The sequence below is a fragment of the Neolamprologus brichardi genome, chromosome 14, assembly GCF_056152115.1.
Source record: "Neolamprologus brichardi isolate AB-2024 chromosome 14, ASM5615211v1, whole genome shotgun sequence".
In the NCBI taxonomy this organism is placed as follows: domain Eukaryota; kingdom Metazoa; phylum Chordata; class Actinopteri; order Cichliformes; family Cichlidae; genus Neolamprologus; species Neolamprologus brichardi.
This window is the reverse complement of record NC_142117.1, coordinates 14453249-14469025: the sequence shown is the minus strand read 5'-3', so window position 1 is coordinate 14469025 and position 15777 is coordinate 14453249. Positions and strand designations below refer to the sequence as shown.

General features: G+C 41.1%; 1 protein-coding gene across 2 annotated transcripts; it reads right to left on the bottom strand.

Moving 5' to 3' along the window:
* Positions 1 to 3356: 3356 nt before the first annotated feature.
* slitrk3a (SLIT and NTRK-like family, member 3a) lies at positions 3357 to 12332 on the bottom strand. 2 transcript variants are annotated; one of them, XM_006799870.3, is made up of 3 exons: positions 11525 to 12332; positions 10815 to 10902; positions 3357 to 8960 (listed from the first exon to the last, which is right to left on the bottom strand). In XM_006799870.3, exon 3 carries the CDS (start codon positions 8900 to 8902, stop codon positions 6188 to 6190), a length of 2715 nt encoding a protein of 904 aa, XP_006799933.1. In that variant the 5' UTR covers positions 8903 to 8960; positions 10815 to 10902; positions 11525 to 12332; the 3' UTR covers positions 3357 to 6187. The 2 variants fall into 2 exon arrangements, with proteins under 2 accessions (XP_006799933.1, XP_006799934.1); XM_006799871.2 differs by lacking the exon at positions 11525 to 12332 and adding an exon at positions 11152 to 11437.
* Positions 12333 to 15777: the final 3445 nt, after the last annotated feature.

Here is a 15777-nt window from a genome sequence, read left to right as displayed (position 1 = left end):
GCAACATCAAGAAGCACAGCAGCCCAGCAGAGAGTCATGTATTTGATGTCCAAAATAAACTACTCAGGTAGCAGGCTCTCATTTCGAGCATTGTTGCCTATTTTGTTAGGTCACTTGTAGACCCCTAAAATACAATGCACCTGGCTAGCACTGTATAGACAGAAACACACAGTAATCTAGCCTCATCCCTGGAGATTACTAGAAAAAGTATTTCCACCATGTCAGACAAAGAAAAGCAACTCTACAACTGAACTCATTTTATATTGGTCAAATATTGCCCATCCAAGACATACAGACAACCATCAAGGTCGGTAGGTAAACCGTTTGCTGTTTGTGTAGATATGTACTAAATAACACATACATGGATGGGTAGCTGTACCAGGGGGCAGAAGGGTAGAATATTAGATGGAAAAACAAACAGGTTGAAAGTGAGGCAGAGGAAAATGAAAACCATGTGAAATCAGGACTCATGGGAGGAAACAGATGAGTGACTTTGTGCAAATGTCATCTCATTAGAAGGAGGAGGGAAAGAGGGAGCAGAATAACGAGAAGGCAACTGCAGCAGTCCATAGTAAATTTACTCCACGCTAAAGCACAAAGTAGGCCCCACACTGCGGAACAGAGAGAGAGATGGACTGTTCAGAACACCAGCCAGGGACACCATGCTCCATATTTTATTTTATGAAATTATGCCTCTTGTCCTCCCCTCCTCTTTTCTGAAAAAAAAAAAAAAAAGACAACGACACAGATTTGTTAATCTTTCTTACATACAATAGCTAAAACTGTGGCACACTGCTGAGCAGCACAAATGACTGCAACTTTTCCCAAACTTGCAGTATTTTCAGAAAGGAGAGTGGGCCATGGTCTCAGGGGACCTGAAATTCACCAGCAAACAATACGAATGCAGAGCTTTAGAGCAAAGGCAGCAGCAGAACTTGCAGAGGGTTGAGATTCACCTTCTCTCCCTCACTCTCACTGTACAATTTTCTGCACCCCTTTCTTCTCTCTTTTCCCCCCACCTCTCACTTTCTCTCCAACATACTGGGTCAGCTGAGCTCCTGCACTGCAGCATAGATGAGTGATGTGTTAAAGGGTTTTTCATGATCTCAGTAGAAAGCAAACTATAGCATTTTTTTTTTTTTTTTTTGGGGGGGGGGGGGGGGGGGATGCCTTTTCATTATGCTTTTAAATTCTCTGTTTATGAAAAAGGACAATCTTAAACCTTATATTAATGCTTATATTAATTTACAGAGTCACTGAAAATCATCACAAAGTTGTTGTGATGAAATGTTTCTATGCAGATGAAAATGTAGTCTTCTAGGACAATAACGTCCACATCCACAAGGCACAAGAGGTCATCAGTGAGTATGAAAATGATATGCTACTTGCTTTGCAATCACCAGAGCTCCACCCATTTGAACGCTTATGGGAGATTTTGGGCTCATATATTAGAGAACATGCTTCGTTACAGACATCAAAGCTCTAAATGAGGGCATAAATATTTAAAGGTTCTATTCCTACACAGAACAGATTTATTTTAAATCACTTAAGCTCATCACTATTGAATGAAATGTGCTTATATCATGTAAAAGAAAAGTCTTTCTGTTCACAGATGCTAGTGCTATGGCCAAACCTACAGCAGATTTAAATTTAGCACTTTCATGACACCACAAAGTTAGTTGAGTCATCAGCATTATCACAGAAAACTTAGATAAGCTCTGAGAAACAAAATAAATATAGAAAGGCTAGAGAGAGCGTTACCCAAGTCTCCCACCACACACCAACACACATATGCATAAAAAGTAGAACGTGCCTTTGTATGCAGCACCTGCAATAGACTGCAACTTCAGCACCATGGTCAGAGACAGATTGGCTTTTTCAGCAAACTGGAGATAATTCTCTGTTTCCCAAATGAAGAAAGCATATCACGCATTACACACACACACACACACACACACACACACACACACACACACACACACACACACACACAAATGCAAAATATACATGGTCACAACCCTTGCTTCCTAACACGCTGTCTCTGTACTTTATACTCTTTCATTTCAGGCTCTTCAAGGCTGACCGTGTGTCTTTCTATCTATCTTCCATCATCCTATCATTATGTCTTTTGCCTTCTCCTCTGGCAAACTATACCACCTATAACACCATACTTAACACCATTTGAGATAAAATAAAAGTCTGCATGTCACAGTCACTTTTGGGTTACTGATTCCATACAACATAAAGATTTTCCACTTACATTTACATCAAATGCTTGGAATAAACTCAGTAGTTTGGAGAGCCCACAAAAGCTTATCTAATAAACTTATGGTATAGCTTAAATGAGTTCATACGAAAAACAGCACGGCCATGGTCAAGGTTTAAATCAGTCAATTAAAATAGAATTATCTGTTATTTGTGTTAGTTTGCTTGCATTTGCCGATATTATATTATACTTCATACATTTTTGTCATAACTGCATGATGAAAAAAGGCAGTCAGTCTAAAATTACCAGTAAACTACCAATCAGTTTTCATCAATAGCCTGATAAAATTAAGGTGGAAACAAACAAAAGCTCTTGCAATATAAGCACAGATCTTCTCCTTCAATATGATTTCGAATTTGTTTAAATAATTAGATGGAAGTCTTCAGAATTTTCAGTGATCCCAATACCCAATGGAGCCAAAGCCCATCACAATGAAGCATTTAGGCAGGCAGTAAAACACAAGTAGAGAAAAGAATCCATAAAACAGAGATACGGTAACACAGTGAAAGCAAAGAACAAACCAAAAAAGCACCAAAAAAAACCCACATTAGCCTTGCCGGTGTAGAAACCTTGAGAGAAGTAATAGGTTAACTCAAATGCCAATTTCAACATCAATAGGTAAAAGCAATTTTCCACATGGAAAAGAAACATGCATCAATCCTGTTCTCCTATTGGTCGCCTTTATCTAGCATTCCACTAATGTATGAAATCACTTGGAGATATTAGCACAGGATAACAAGAGGATTTATTGGGATAAAACCACTCAGCATGAGATAATGGGACAAAGCCCAGCACTCATTTGTGAAATACTATGGTGGGTGGGTTAGGATAAAAGGTAGCCAAGATACTGGGGTAAAGCAAATTATCAGTGATCCCATTTTTTTTTATGAATCATTAAAAAAGAAGTGATGGTGTGACTTGGGAGTCGACAATGTAATGCATTATATTTTTAATCAAATTGAGTGCACACTAAAAATGCTGATCATATATTTTGACCTTAGGGTCAGTCAGATAAAGGAAGCTTTTATGTGTGTTGCTATGCATTTATATACGTGTGTGTGTGTGTGTGTGTGTGTGTGTGTGTGTGTGTGTGTGTGTGTGTGTGTGTGTGTGTGTGTAGTTGCATTTGTGCATAAATGTATCTGCATATGTGTGTAAGTGATACAATTTAAAACAGGAGCAAATTTCATCACGGAGCAGTGAAAAGCTTTCTGAAGCAGAAAACAAAGACCCTTGACTTTATGCAACCATGCGTCTATAGGCTTTATGTGAGTGTGACTTCTACAAATTTGAGCAATAATAATTCAAAAATAAACAATGAATACAACACAATGTAAAATGTTACATACTATGCGAGTTTATAGACCAGATCACTGATATTGGAGATGACTGTTTGACTAGCTAAGGGCATTCTTATTTAACAGGAAAATATCAGGTGTGCTACTTTTCTTTCACTTAGTGTAGGCTGACACATATGAACAAACTCTCATCATTCCTACAAAACCCAGTACATATCATCCCCATTTTCAAAAACAACGTAAACACGGCTTCCTTCCATAGATGATCACAAATGTATCAAAAACACAGAACATCTTCTTTTAATAATTAGAATTTCACAAGATCCTATGACAGCATCTGTTCTATAGCATCTTCACCCAAATGTAGCAGGTTCCACCATATATTTCTTAATTTTTCTTTTTTGTCTACCATGGGCCCAGAAATGAATGAGGCTTAAACATGGACATTTGAATTATTACAAAACATTAAACGTTGAATCCTGTGGAGGAGAATAATGGGGGTTAATTTACCTTGAACCATTTATTAGTTGTCAACAACAAATAAATATATATGTATATGTGCATGTGCATGTGCACACACACGCACAAGTTTGTGGAACAAAAGGGCAACAAATGTGAAAAAAATTAAGCGGTTATGAAACTGAAGTTAATCAAATTTATGTCACTGCATTTTATTCACATTTCTTTGTTTTATATATATATATATATATATATGCTTTAAAAATAATTCATATGACCATTCATCTGAATATGAGATTGTATGACCTTTTAGGATGAACAATTTGTGCATCACCTTATAACTGCATCAAATCTAATAAATGCCCAACTGAATCTGAACACTTTTTTATCGCCCTCCAGTGGAGCGAATCCACACTGCTACTGTGGAGGGAGTCACAGAAATTAGATGTGCAAATTCAAAGAGCATCTTCCAATCACATTTTCATTCACCCTCTCAATTACTGTTTATTAGCCTACATCAGCAATACCCGTTTAGATAATGACAATCGCAGCATGCCTCACTGATTTGGTATCAACTGCTATATCCACTTCAAACCCCGCAGCATTCACGTGACGTGTTGTGGCATTGCACTTGATTTTTGCTCCAGGTATTATCCAACTGAGACCAGCAATGTAGAGGCGAAAAAAACGGTACACTAAGACATTCAGCAGGTAAAGACCATAGGGCATACTATGAATAGACATAAAATTTTTTAGGAAAAATAAATAAATCTGGTTCTCTTACCAACACTTAACTTAAAACGTATATAAATTTAGTACTAATCTGAAAAATATCACTAAGCTGAACTTAGTTTAAATGTTTTTTCCCGCTACATTCCTGTCTAGCACACTGTTATTCTGACTCTAGCAGCATTTTCTCATGATGGCTGACCAGAGCTTCATCATGCCTTTTTGTAACAGGACACCAAATATAGTCCCTGTCAGTAGTGCTCCACACACACGTCCCTGCCCAATTCAGCCTTTCATCATTTGATTGAAGAGTTTGTTTTTATTAAGAAGGCTATACCAGACGCATAATCACTATACACTGATTTAACATTACCTTTACAATTAAATTCTTCACTGAAATTACAGAATAAATATATGCACATTTTTCTTCAAATCTTTGTGAGAGAGAAAACATTAAAAGTGCCTCCTACAAAGCCGTTAGTGGGTGGCGATGGGGAATCCAGAAGTAATGGAGGGGTGGGGTGGGGGGTTGGGGAGAAGGGGGAGAAGGGGTGGGTCTTAACAAAGTGTGTGGAAATATCCAGAAAACCTTCGGCATTGTCTTATAGTAATATTCACAAATGTTTTTGCCATCCGTGCGTCGGCGCATCCTTTTTACGAGAAGCACCCTGATATAGACAGAAGTCCTCATTAATAGTAATAACCATATTAATAAGATATAAAAATTAAATAGAACACTGAACTGTAAATGCGTTGCAGTATCTCTGTTCATAATGTCATTGGATAGTTCTGAGAAAATCCTCTCACTTCCTGCACCGAAGCAAGTGCATGCAGCAAACTGCAGTTCATTTTAATATATATATGTATATATATTCTTTTTTTCTCTCTTTTGATCATTTCCTACAAACTTAATGTGCACGGCCTCCGGGTGTTTGTACATCCTAGTCAGGGGTAAAAGAGAGAAAGAAAAACCCCAAAATCAGGGAGACGTCCAGCTCCCGTGCGTCTTCAGTGAATCTGGTACAGCATCATGTAATTCCATAAAAATGGATTTTAGTGACAGATGTAGGATGGTTTGTATGTTTTATTCCCCAGTGCCCCTGTTGTTTCTCTTTTCCTCTCTCGTGGACTTATTGAGATATTTATATATTATAAAAATAACGGCTGTTGACATTGCTGGCTACTCTGAAAAAAAGGCACTTAATTGAATTATCTGAGAATGGCCTCTCCTCCAAAGTGATTTGGGGGGGAAACATTGTGACTGTAATATAATATTTTATTTTATATCATGCTGCATTTTCAAGTTGGTTTTTTTATGCTTGTTTTGTTTCATTTTTTTAACATGGATTTTGGGTGAGTTCGTTTTGAGGGTGGCAAAGTGAATAAGTTGACGTTGTGTCTTTTTTTTTTTTTTTTTGTCCATGGGCTAGAGATGTTAAAACCGATAAGACTTTTCCAAGACTTCGAGGTAATCCGGCTTGGTTTGAAGTTTGGCCCTCAACTCAAGGTAATCACTTTGGGACGGGTCGGGGTAGCAACCTTTTCCCGCTGTGAAAAGCAACGTCTCCTTTAGCCGTGCATCCTGCTGCAAATCAGGGTACTGCATGCCTGGTGGGTGTGCATGCGCCACATGCATGTCCTTTAATTTGGGTACTGTCCCATACAAACAGTCTACAAAACCAACAGTAGGCGTGGGCCTCTGACTGTCAATCACTGTTGGGCAGAGCCCTCCATTCTCATGAAATCCTGCCATGTCAGCCGTGGTGTGGTTGACTGTAACAATGGTGTTGAGCTGAGAGTTGGAGACAGCCAGGGTCCACTCTCTCTCTTTCTCTAATAAGGTTCTGTAGTTACTGTTGCTACTGCTCCCATTGTCTTTCTTCTCAGAAAACTGTGCTCTCTCCTCCTCTGCTATCTCCCCTTCTCTAGGTTTATAAATGGGGTTGTTACACATCTGAGTCACAGGATGAGGGATGTAATCATAGACGTGGCCATGAGCATGTGTGTGACTAGCATGGGTGTGTGTGTGCATACTCTGCGTAGGTTTCTCTGGTGTGCCAGTGTTCCCGGAACTGCTTTGCCTTGGTGGGTCCTCAAAAATTCTGCATTGCATTTGGATCCCTGTCAGATCTACCTCAGAACGTTTCCGGAAGGGCAACTTTTTCCGGCGACGAAGAACAAAAGCAAAAAGCCCAGCGGCCACAAACACAGCAGATATGAAGAGGATTAGTAGGCTAAGGATGAGGACAGACAGTGGGACAGCACCTCTCCCACCTGCCACCCCCATGTCAGAGCTCCCTGTGGTGAAGTCATTCCCACCAGGCAGAGCTGGGGATGGGCCTGAAGAATATTTAAGCTCGGGACAGATGACTTCAACCTCAAGTGAACGCAGATCCTTCCCAAAAGCAAACTCTGGTGTCTTACAGATGACATCTCCAACTACAATGACAGAGGAGAGCTTTTCCAACCACTGTTTGAGGGGAATGATATCACAGGAGCAGTCCCAGGGGTTCTGATGGAGATCAATCTGGACAATTGAGGTCAGATGCTCCAGTACACCATGCACGGGCAAGGAAAGGAAGTAATTGTTGCGGAGGTTGAGACGTGCAAGGTTGGTTCCAGCAAAGGCATCAGTGGGGAGGGAACGCAACAAGTTGTCATTGAGAAAAACCAGCTGGAGATTTGGCATCAGGGAAAAGGAATGAGGCTGTATTTCACGAATGACATTATACTCAAAGTAAAGATAACTCAACATATGAAGCCCCCGAAACATCCCAGGGGTGAGTCTCTCAATGTCATTCCCATTCAAATATAAACTTTTCAAGTTCGGTAGGTTGATAAAGGCGCCTTCCTGGACATAAGATATCCGATTGTTACCTAAATGCAGTAAATCCAAACTTGAGAAGTTCCAGAAATCAGAACGATAGATCTTCTGTATTAGGTTTCCACTGAGATACAATTTCTTGGCATTGAGGGGCCGTGGAAGAAGCTCTGAGATGTTATGAAAGCTTTTCTCTTTACAGTTTACTGTTAGCCCCAGGTCATTGATATGAAGATTGCAAATACATCCAGCGGGGCAAATTATTGGAATAGGAGGCCTTGTTTGATAACCTGCAATTGGGGGCTGGTTGATGCCTGGGTAGATGCTACGAGGAGTTGGGGGGTTCTTTGTGGGCCGAGGTCGTTTGGTGGGTTTTACAACTCTTTCCTTATATTCCACAGAAGAGGCTGTGTTGTGAAAAGAGGAGAGCATTGAGGAAGGTTTAGTAGGCCATGTGTTCTCATTGCTGAATGGAATCCTGGGAATTCCCAGCTTGGCCTCTATCTCTGCATCCGAGAGCAAAGGACAGAGCTCACTGCGTTTGATTTCCCTTAAGTCTTTCCCATGTAAGTGGAAAGGATATTCACATGTGATTTCACCCACTAAAGCTGTGTAGGGAATTCTCTCCAGCCATGTTTTTAACTGGACAATTTCACAGACACAGTTCCAGGGGTTCTCCTCTAGCTGGATTTCCATTAAGCTCCTCCCAATATACTCCAGTGTGCCCTTGTATGGCAATGTCTTTAGTCTGTTTCCTCTCAAGTCCAGATGTGTGAGTGACACAGATCTAAAAAGATAATTTGGGAGCACAGGGATCAGATTGTCATTTAATATAAGTACTCTCAATTTGTGAAGGTGTCTGAATGCACCACTTTCAATCCTTTTGATAACATTGTAATCTGCCTGGAGATACTCTAAACTATCCAAGCCCAGGAAAGTGTCATTCCGGAAAACTTCTAGTTTGTTTTCATGCAGGAACAGCCGTTTGAGTATTCCTAAGCCATTGAATGCTCCGGCGTGAATATCTTGCAAGGCGTTGTTGCCCAGATTAATGGATATGGCATTGTTAAGGTGGAGGAAGCTGTTAAAGTAAAGCTTCCTCATGGAGTTTCTCTGCAGGTTGAGCTTGAAGGGCCGGCTCCATATCTGGGAGATCTGGCTGATATTTGTAAATCCTTTATTGTCACAGTGGACGTGGAAGATGCCCTCTTTGACCTCACAGTAGCAGGGCTCGAAGCAGGGCTCGTCGATCTCCTCTGAGTCCTCCAGTAGTGGGATCGGCGTGGTCCATCCTAAGGCTATGGTGCTCAGCAAGGTAACCCACAGCATCCTTGCTGACACCAAAGGGATGAAGTCTTGGCTCCAGGGACAGAGCCACTTCACAACACTGCAACAGAAAACAGAGAAGGAGCGGAGGAAGGGTGGGGGTGGGGGAGGGAAGCGGGTGTCGTAATTACACATACAGGTACACGCATGCCCTCAACCAAGAAATGTTTGTGTCAAAAAAGACAGGCAGATGGGATACAGAGAAGAGAGGAGAGAAGAGGAGGTCACATTAGTTTCAGTAGAATGCAAGGCAAATCTTGAAAATAATACCAATGAATTAGAAAATCATGGAACCCTACTTTCAATTTTGCAATATTGATGAGTATTTAAAAAATATGTGTGAGGCATCTTTGTAGAGCTAATATGCTGCACAAACAAATCTCTACATTAAGACAGTTAACTTTACCAAATAGGAGGGAAAAAGTCATTTGTTATGGAGCAAATATGCTGGTAAGCACGCAGTAAATCACCTGAGATATTTTTTTATCACATTGAATAAAGAAGGTAACCACAGCAGGGTGAGGTTACTGGTGAGTATAAGCTGCCCCTTCGCAGTATTTATTGCATAACAGGGACATCAATCCCTCTTTCAATAAACTAGAGCCCAGAAAAGCTTGGTGGAAATGGGAGCAGGTGCTTTGAAGGTCTAACGCAGGAAGAGGACGGGATACGGTATCCACAGTGGGGCTAAATACGGATTATTGTGACGCTTTCTTATTTTCAGTCTCCTTAAAATTAAATATCACCACAATTAAATCACTCACTATCATTATCACTATTATGGCTCAAGCAAATGTGACAGAAGAAATATATACGCCTGAAAAATACGTAAACAACGCCACTACAGCTTCACGCTAGGCCTGAACTGTCAAATGTAAAAACGTCAATAACGTGTTGAAATAGGTAAAATTGTTTAGTTAATCCGATCTGCAGAAAACGAGAAATTACAGCCCTTTGCCTGGGGTTAATTCCCTGTATAACTGAAACATTAGTGTCTTATCCTGCTTAGTTAAACCTGTATTTTTTTTTCCTAAAATGCCCTCAATTGAACTTTTTTTTCATCTACTGTAAACATTTGAAGGCTGGATGTGAATCGGAAAAAGTAAAGCGAAATAACGCAGTGGCCGAATCTGCTGCTCCGAGAAGCTAAGATGTAAGGCGGTATCTTCGTGGATCCAACCGTCGTATGATTAATAAGATCATATATATATATGTATATATATATTGTAAAATGTCCAGTTGCAAAAACAAAAAAATGTTTTGTTATATAAAAATAATAGAGCCAATCATCTAAAGGGAATAATAAAAAAAAAACTTATCAAAGATTCTTCCACATCTTTATGGTAATAGGGATAAAGTATCTCCATCCTTCTCCCTACGAACAAACACACACACACACACACACACACACACACACACACACACACACACACACACACACACACACAGAACGTCTTGTCTTAAGGCTGTGACTTTTCATACATGCACGCACAGCGCTCTCCGTTCAAACGAAGGCATTAAAAAATCCAGGGAGATGCCCTACGACTGTCTGTGGGAGTGAAGACGCTGTCCGTGGTGCTGAAATCAAAAGCCCAGCGACAAGGGTAAAAAAACGAAAGAAAAAAAAGACGGAAAACATGTTTTGTAATCCCCAAAAATGATGTGACGGGAAAAAAGTAGGGAAAAAAATCCTTCATGCAATTTCCTCGTTGAAAAATTCACTGTTTTCATTCCCAACTCTGTGCATAATCCTCCACGATTTATCGTTTCAACTTCCGTAGTGGGGATCAAAAAAGCGCCGATGCGATGCCAAAAAAAGTAGTAATAAAATTTAAAGAAAATTTAAAAAATATGTATATATACTAAACGCCGTTTTATATTCCCTTGGGTGTATCAGATCGTTTAACATACGTACTTAGTTTAGTAGGATTCCAACTTCACATATCCTCCTGCAGTGTGTCCTGTTGTTGCCCGGTGCGTCCCGCTTAGCGTCCGATGTCCGGCTGTGAGGACGAGAAAGAGAAATGGGGGGGTGACCGAGGCGTAAGAAAGGAACAGGAGGAAACAGAGAGAGAGAGAGAGAGGAGGGCATTGAGGATGGAAAGAGGAAGAGATGCGCATGTGAATGAGCCGGGGATGAGTTAAAAGTACTGCTTATCTTGCGTGGTAATTCCAGTACAACCTGGAAAAGGATTAAACTTGAATTTAAATCATACTAAGTTATGGTGAAATTATTATACTGCACAACTTACAGTCCGAAAAAAATAGAGAATATGCCCTCTTCGCGCGTGCACACACACACACACACACACACGAAACCGTTGCTGTCAAGACAGAGCAGAGAGCAGAGCGCTTATTGAAATACATGCCAAGCATAATGCAGTAGGCTTTCGTCGTGACATTGGCAGGAAATTTCCGAATAAAGAACGAACGGTCACTGATCAGTTAACTAGATGCCGGTGATCCGTTATCCTCGATAAATGGAGAACGCTTGTTGTCCCATTTTGAAGTCTGTGGCTATGCAGACACCGATAAGCACGGCAACACACACACATTCATGCACACATCTGCGTAAGGCTCCCCATATGATGCACATGCACATGGAAACAGCCTATAACCACTCACCAATTGCAAAGCATCGGGGAAAGACCACTAGTTTGAATCTTGTTAGATCTCCTTCTCCCCTCCTCTCCTTTTCCCTCTCTCTCTATCTCTCGCCCTCTCTTCTTCTTCTTCTTCTTCTTCTTCTCTCTCGATCTCTCAGTGGCTGAGGCAAAAGAGAGAAGAAATGAAGACGTGATAGGAATGCGATCTCTGCCACTCTCACTCTCCGGTTACTCTGACTCTCTCCCCTTCTTTCTCCTCTACATTTTTTCCCTCTCAAAGCAGTTTGCTTAAAATGCAAGTCCTCGGCTTGTGTCCGTCCACTTCCCCTTCCACCCCTTCCCCCCCTCCCTCCTTCTCCACAGCCGCCCCCCGGGTGCGCGCTCAACAACGGTATAGCTGGGTGCAAGTATTTTCCTCTCGGTTTCAGGACCGCGTTTCTTTCCGGCTCAGCAGTAGAAGGAATCTGTGGATCATATCGACTGTGGCTGGGTCAGCTGCTATCTTTTTTTCTTTCCCTTTCTTTTTTCCTCGGGTATGTTTCCCTGTCGTGCGTCAGAGAAATGAGGGACAGAGCTGGGGAGGTGGATGGGGGTGAGGGGTGAGAGACGCAGAAAGAGAGAGAGCGATCTGGCGGCGAGAGAAAGAGGAGGAGGGGAGGAGAGCGAGTGATGGGGACGGCTGCTCTATGGTTCTGGATGCTGCCGAGAGGAGAAGAGGAAGGGAAGAGAGGAGAGAGTGGGGAGCGCTCGGGCTTTCGCGGCGGGGACGCGCGTCACGGATAAATAGATAAATAAATAAATAAATGAGTGAGAGTCTGGGAGCGAGAGCCGTGCGGGCTGGGTGAAACTACGAAACCTGTGGATGACAGTCAGGACACACACTCTCTCTCTCTCTCTCTCTCCTTATGAGGCTTGTCTAATTATAATCACAATGATACTCAGTTCTTTCACTGAGCATATTTATTCGGCGTTAGTTGCGAGAGCAAATTGTGGAGTTGGCAGCCCCTCACCCTGCCAATACCTCCTCTCACTGCTGTGGAGACGCAGAGGGTGGCCACGACTATCTACAGCAGGCGGGGGAGAGAGACAGAGAAGCACAGAAAGCTTCATTTTTCTCATCCACTTGCGTGCCTTCCCCCGCCTCGCCTCCAGCGGGCAACACAAGCCCGTGTTGTGAGCGGCAAACCAAGCCACAGCTCACGAAGACGACTGGGATGCACTTGCAAAGTTCTTGTATCTCTGCAAGGAGGAGGATGATTGTTGTGGACTGCTGATTTATCGTTACAGTAGCTGTGGTTGCAGCACAAGGCAAAAAAAAAAAAAAAAAAAAAGTTTACGCAATGAAACGTCACTAAAATCAGCGACGATATCGGGTCGCTGGAATCCTTCTCTCATAACACGACTGCTGATTATATTTATGATACATTAAAGTCACTTTAGAGAAAGGATACTTCAAATGTGTGCAGGTATTTTAAAGGCTGTAGCAAGTCTTATTAAAATTATTCAGTAGATCCTCTCCGAGTAAAGCAGGATAAGTTAGCTAAAATTGATAATCATTAAGTCTATTTGTGTAGGCGCAACTGTATTTTTTGTTTTTGCAGTCATTTTTGAAAGTGTCTTGTCATGGTATTAGACAAGCAAACCTCCCTATTTGACAATCCTGTAGAGATTTACCACGCATGTCATGGTGGATTACTCCAGACTAAACTGAGCTCTGGGGACATTCATGCTTTCTGCACATATGCAATATTAATAAATAGTGATGTTCATAGCAAAAAATGTTGAATCTTGGAGTGCAGAGAACCTTCCTATTCATATTGTAAATGTGTTTCCCAATTTCTGCACAGTTCAGTGCCTGTCTGACGCCATGTTATATTAAAATAACTGACACCAACACACACTGGTGTCAACAAAGAAAAAAACATCTATCAAGAGTTACTTCTGGAGTTACAGACGTGTTAGTGGGACATGATGGAAATGTTTTGCCTGATGTGTTTTCCCTTGGTTTTCCAGACCAGTCACCATTCTATAACGATAAATAAAATACACACAAGCCTTAGGCAGTGCGCACCCATAGACAGACACATATTGGACACACAAAAATAGATAGGAGAATAGAAAAAAAGTGAGAGCATCTGGTGGACTGTAAAACTGCCATTCTTCTTCATGAGTAGCCATCATTCACCCTTTCAGACTGTCAGCTACTGTCAAAAAGACTGGCATAAGGCCACTACAAACCCTTCATTCATCTCACTGGACATGGATGGCCAGAGTTTTTCACAGTACAGCAGCACTAACATACACTTTGGAGATCAGTGCTAATGAGACTACTAGTTAGAGCTTCCACTTTGAATGTTACAGCAAAACATGGACATTGATATGCTTGGGTTTGACAAGTATCATGTCACAGGAAGGGCAAAGAATGACAGTAAATAATAAAAATGTAATCTGTATAACACAAAGACATGAGGTCGCGATGTCAAGGCTAAGACCCGAACATGAAAAAAAATGCTCAACAGGTTTAATGTGAGCACTGGAAGTAAACAAGTTCATAAAGCTGTTTTGGGGAATGAGGTAACAGGCAGATAAGTCCATATATTTATCTCCACTATAATCTCTCAAAGTCTCCAAAGACTGGAAGCATCCATCCATTCATCCATTCATCCTCTTCTGCTTATCCTTGTCAGGGTTTTGTGTGTGTGTGTGTTTGTTCGTGTGTTGGGGGGATAACACTGTTAGTACAACATCTGGCATCAACTGAGGGATTTCCTCAGCCTTAAGTAGCAGACAGGAAACGAACAGTTGTGCGCAGGTGAGAAAATTGATGACAACTCCAGTTGTACAGATCAGGAGGGCAGGTGCTCCTGGAGGAAACTCGCCCCTGAAACAGACACACATGCGTACACATACACTGAGAGAGGTGGGAGACAGATAGAGAGAAAGAACAGGGAAGAGAAACAACTAGAAAACAGAAAGTTGGCACAGGAAGACCAGGGGACCATGACATACAAAGCGTTTATGGATGTTGAAGCAACAGTATTGTAGTGCTAAATCATAACTATCAGTTAAGATATGAAAACAAGATTTAAATTTACCAGAAAAAATGCTTTGGTTGAGGTTTTTGTTTCTTTACCCGGTGTACTGCTATTAAATCTATTTGGTGTATTATAATTCCATTTATTAAAAAATATATTTTCTCTCAGTTAGAAATGTATGGTAGGTCTGTTAATGTTTATAAAGGTCAGTGGGTGAGTGCACTGTCAAGCAATGTCATCACTCTAGGGACACTGATCGAGAAAGCAAAAGTATGAGTATGAATTCGGGTAACATTTTAAGGTTATCACTGAATAATAAACTGACCTCAACGACAACATCAATCATCAGAGACAATAAAGAGTATTGTAGTAAACTGCTGCCAATGACTAGACAAAAGGATGCTCCCACAACAGCAAAGGGGTGTCTTTATTTCATAAATGCTTAACAATACATGACAGCAATAATCATATGTCAAGTATTTTTTCAGTGCTTTAGCAACTTATAACCAAACATTCCTATCAAAGGGTTGATTAGCAGGACTGCTTAAATAACATGTAAATATGCAAAATATTCATGAAAATAAGATAATGGTTGGGCATTTAAACTGACAGTTTTAAAAGCTAATGGGTTATTGCATTGTTAAAAAAAAAAAGAAAAGTTTTAAAAAAAAGTTTTGTGTCCCTCAAAAACTTTCCTTCTTTTTCAGCCTTCACCTTTTGAAACTTTCCATTACCGTTTCTCTGCTTGTCATCAGGGGTTTCAGTGACATACCTCATGTCCTTTGTGAACCACAAGGGATGGTGGAAGGCACAGTCAAATAATTCCCTATCTATCTGTCTGTCTATCTATCTAGCTGTCTCTCCTCATGCCAGTCTCCCTGACTGCTTGGGAGTCAGTGTGTCCAATATGTCACTGGTCTGCCTTTCTCACTGTCCACATACACCACAACTTGGCAGCCTGCCAACCAGACCACCCGCCTGCCAGTCTTTCTACCTGATAGCCTGCTTATTTGGCCAACCTGCTGCATTCTTTCATGTCCGTCTGTCTCCGTGCTGCTATACCCATTTGCCTATGAGCCTGTCAGTGTTACTACATGACTGACAGATTTCCTTTAGGCACCTACAAGTTCTATCTTGTCTTATATTTATACTTACTAACAAGGACAGATTGACAAAAGAGGGTAAAATGTGGGTAAAAAAATGGAGAGGAAAAAAAAAAACCCATCTGAGATTTATG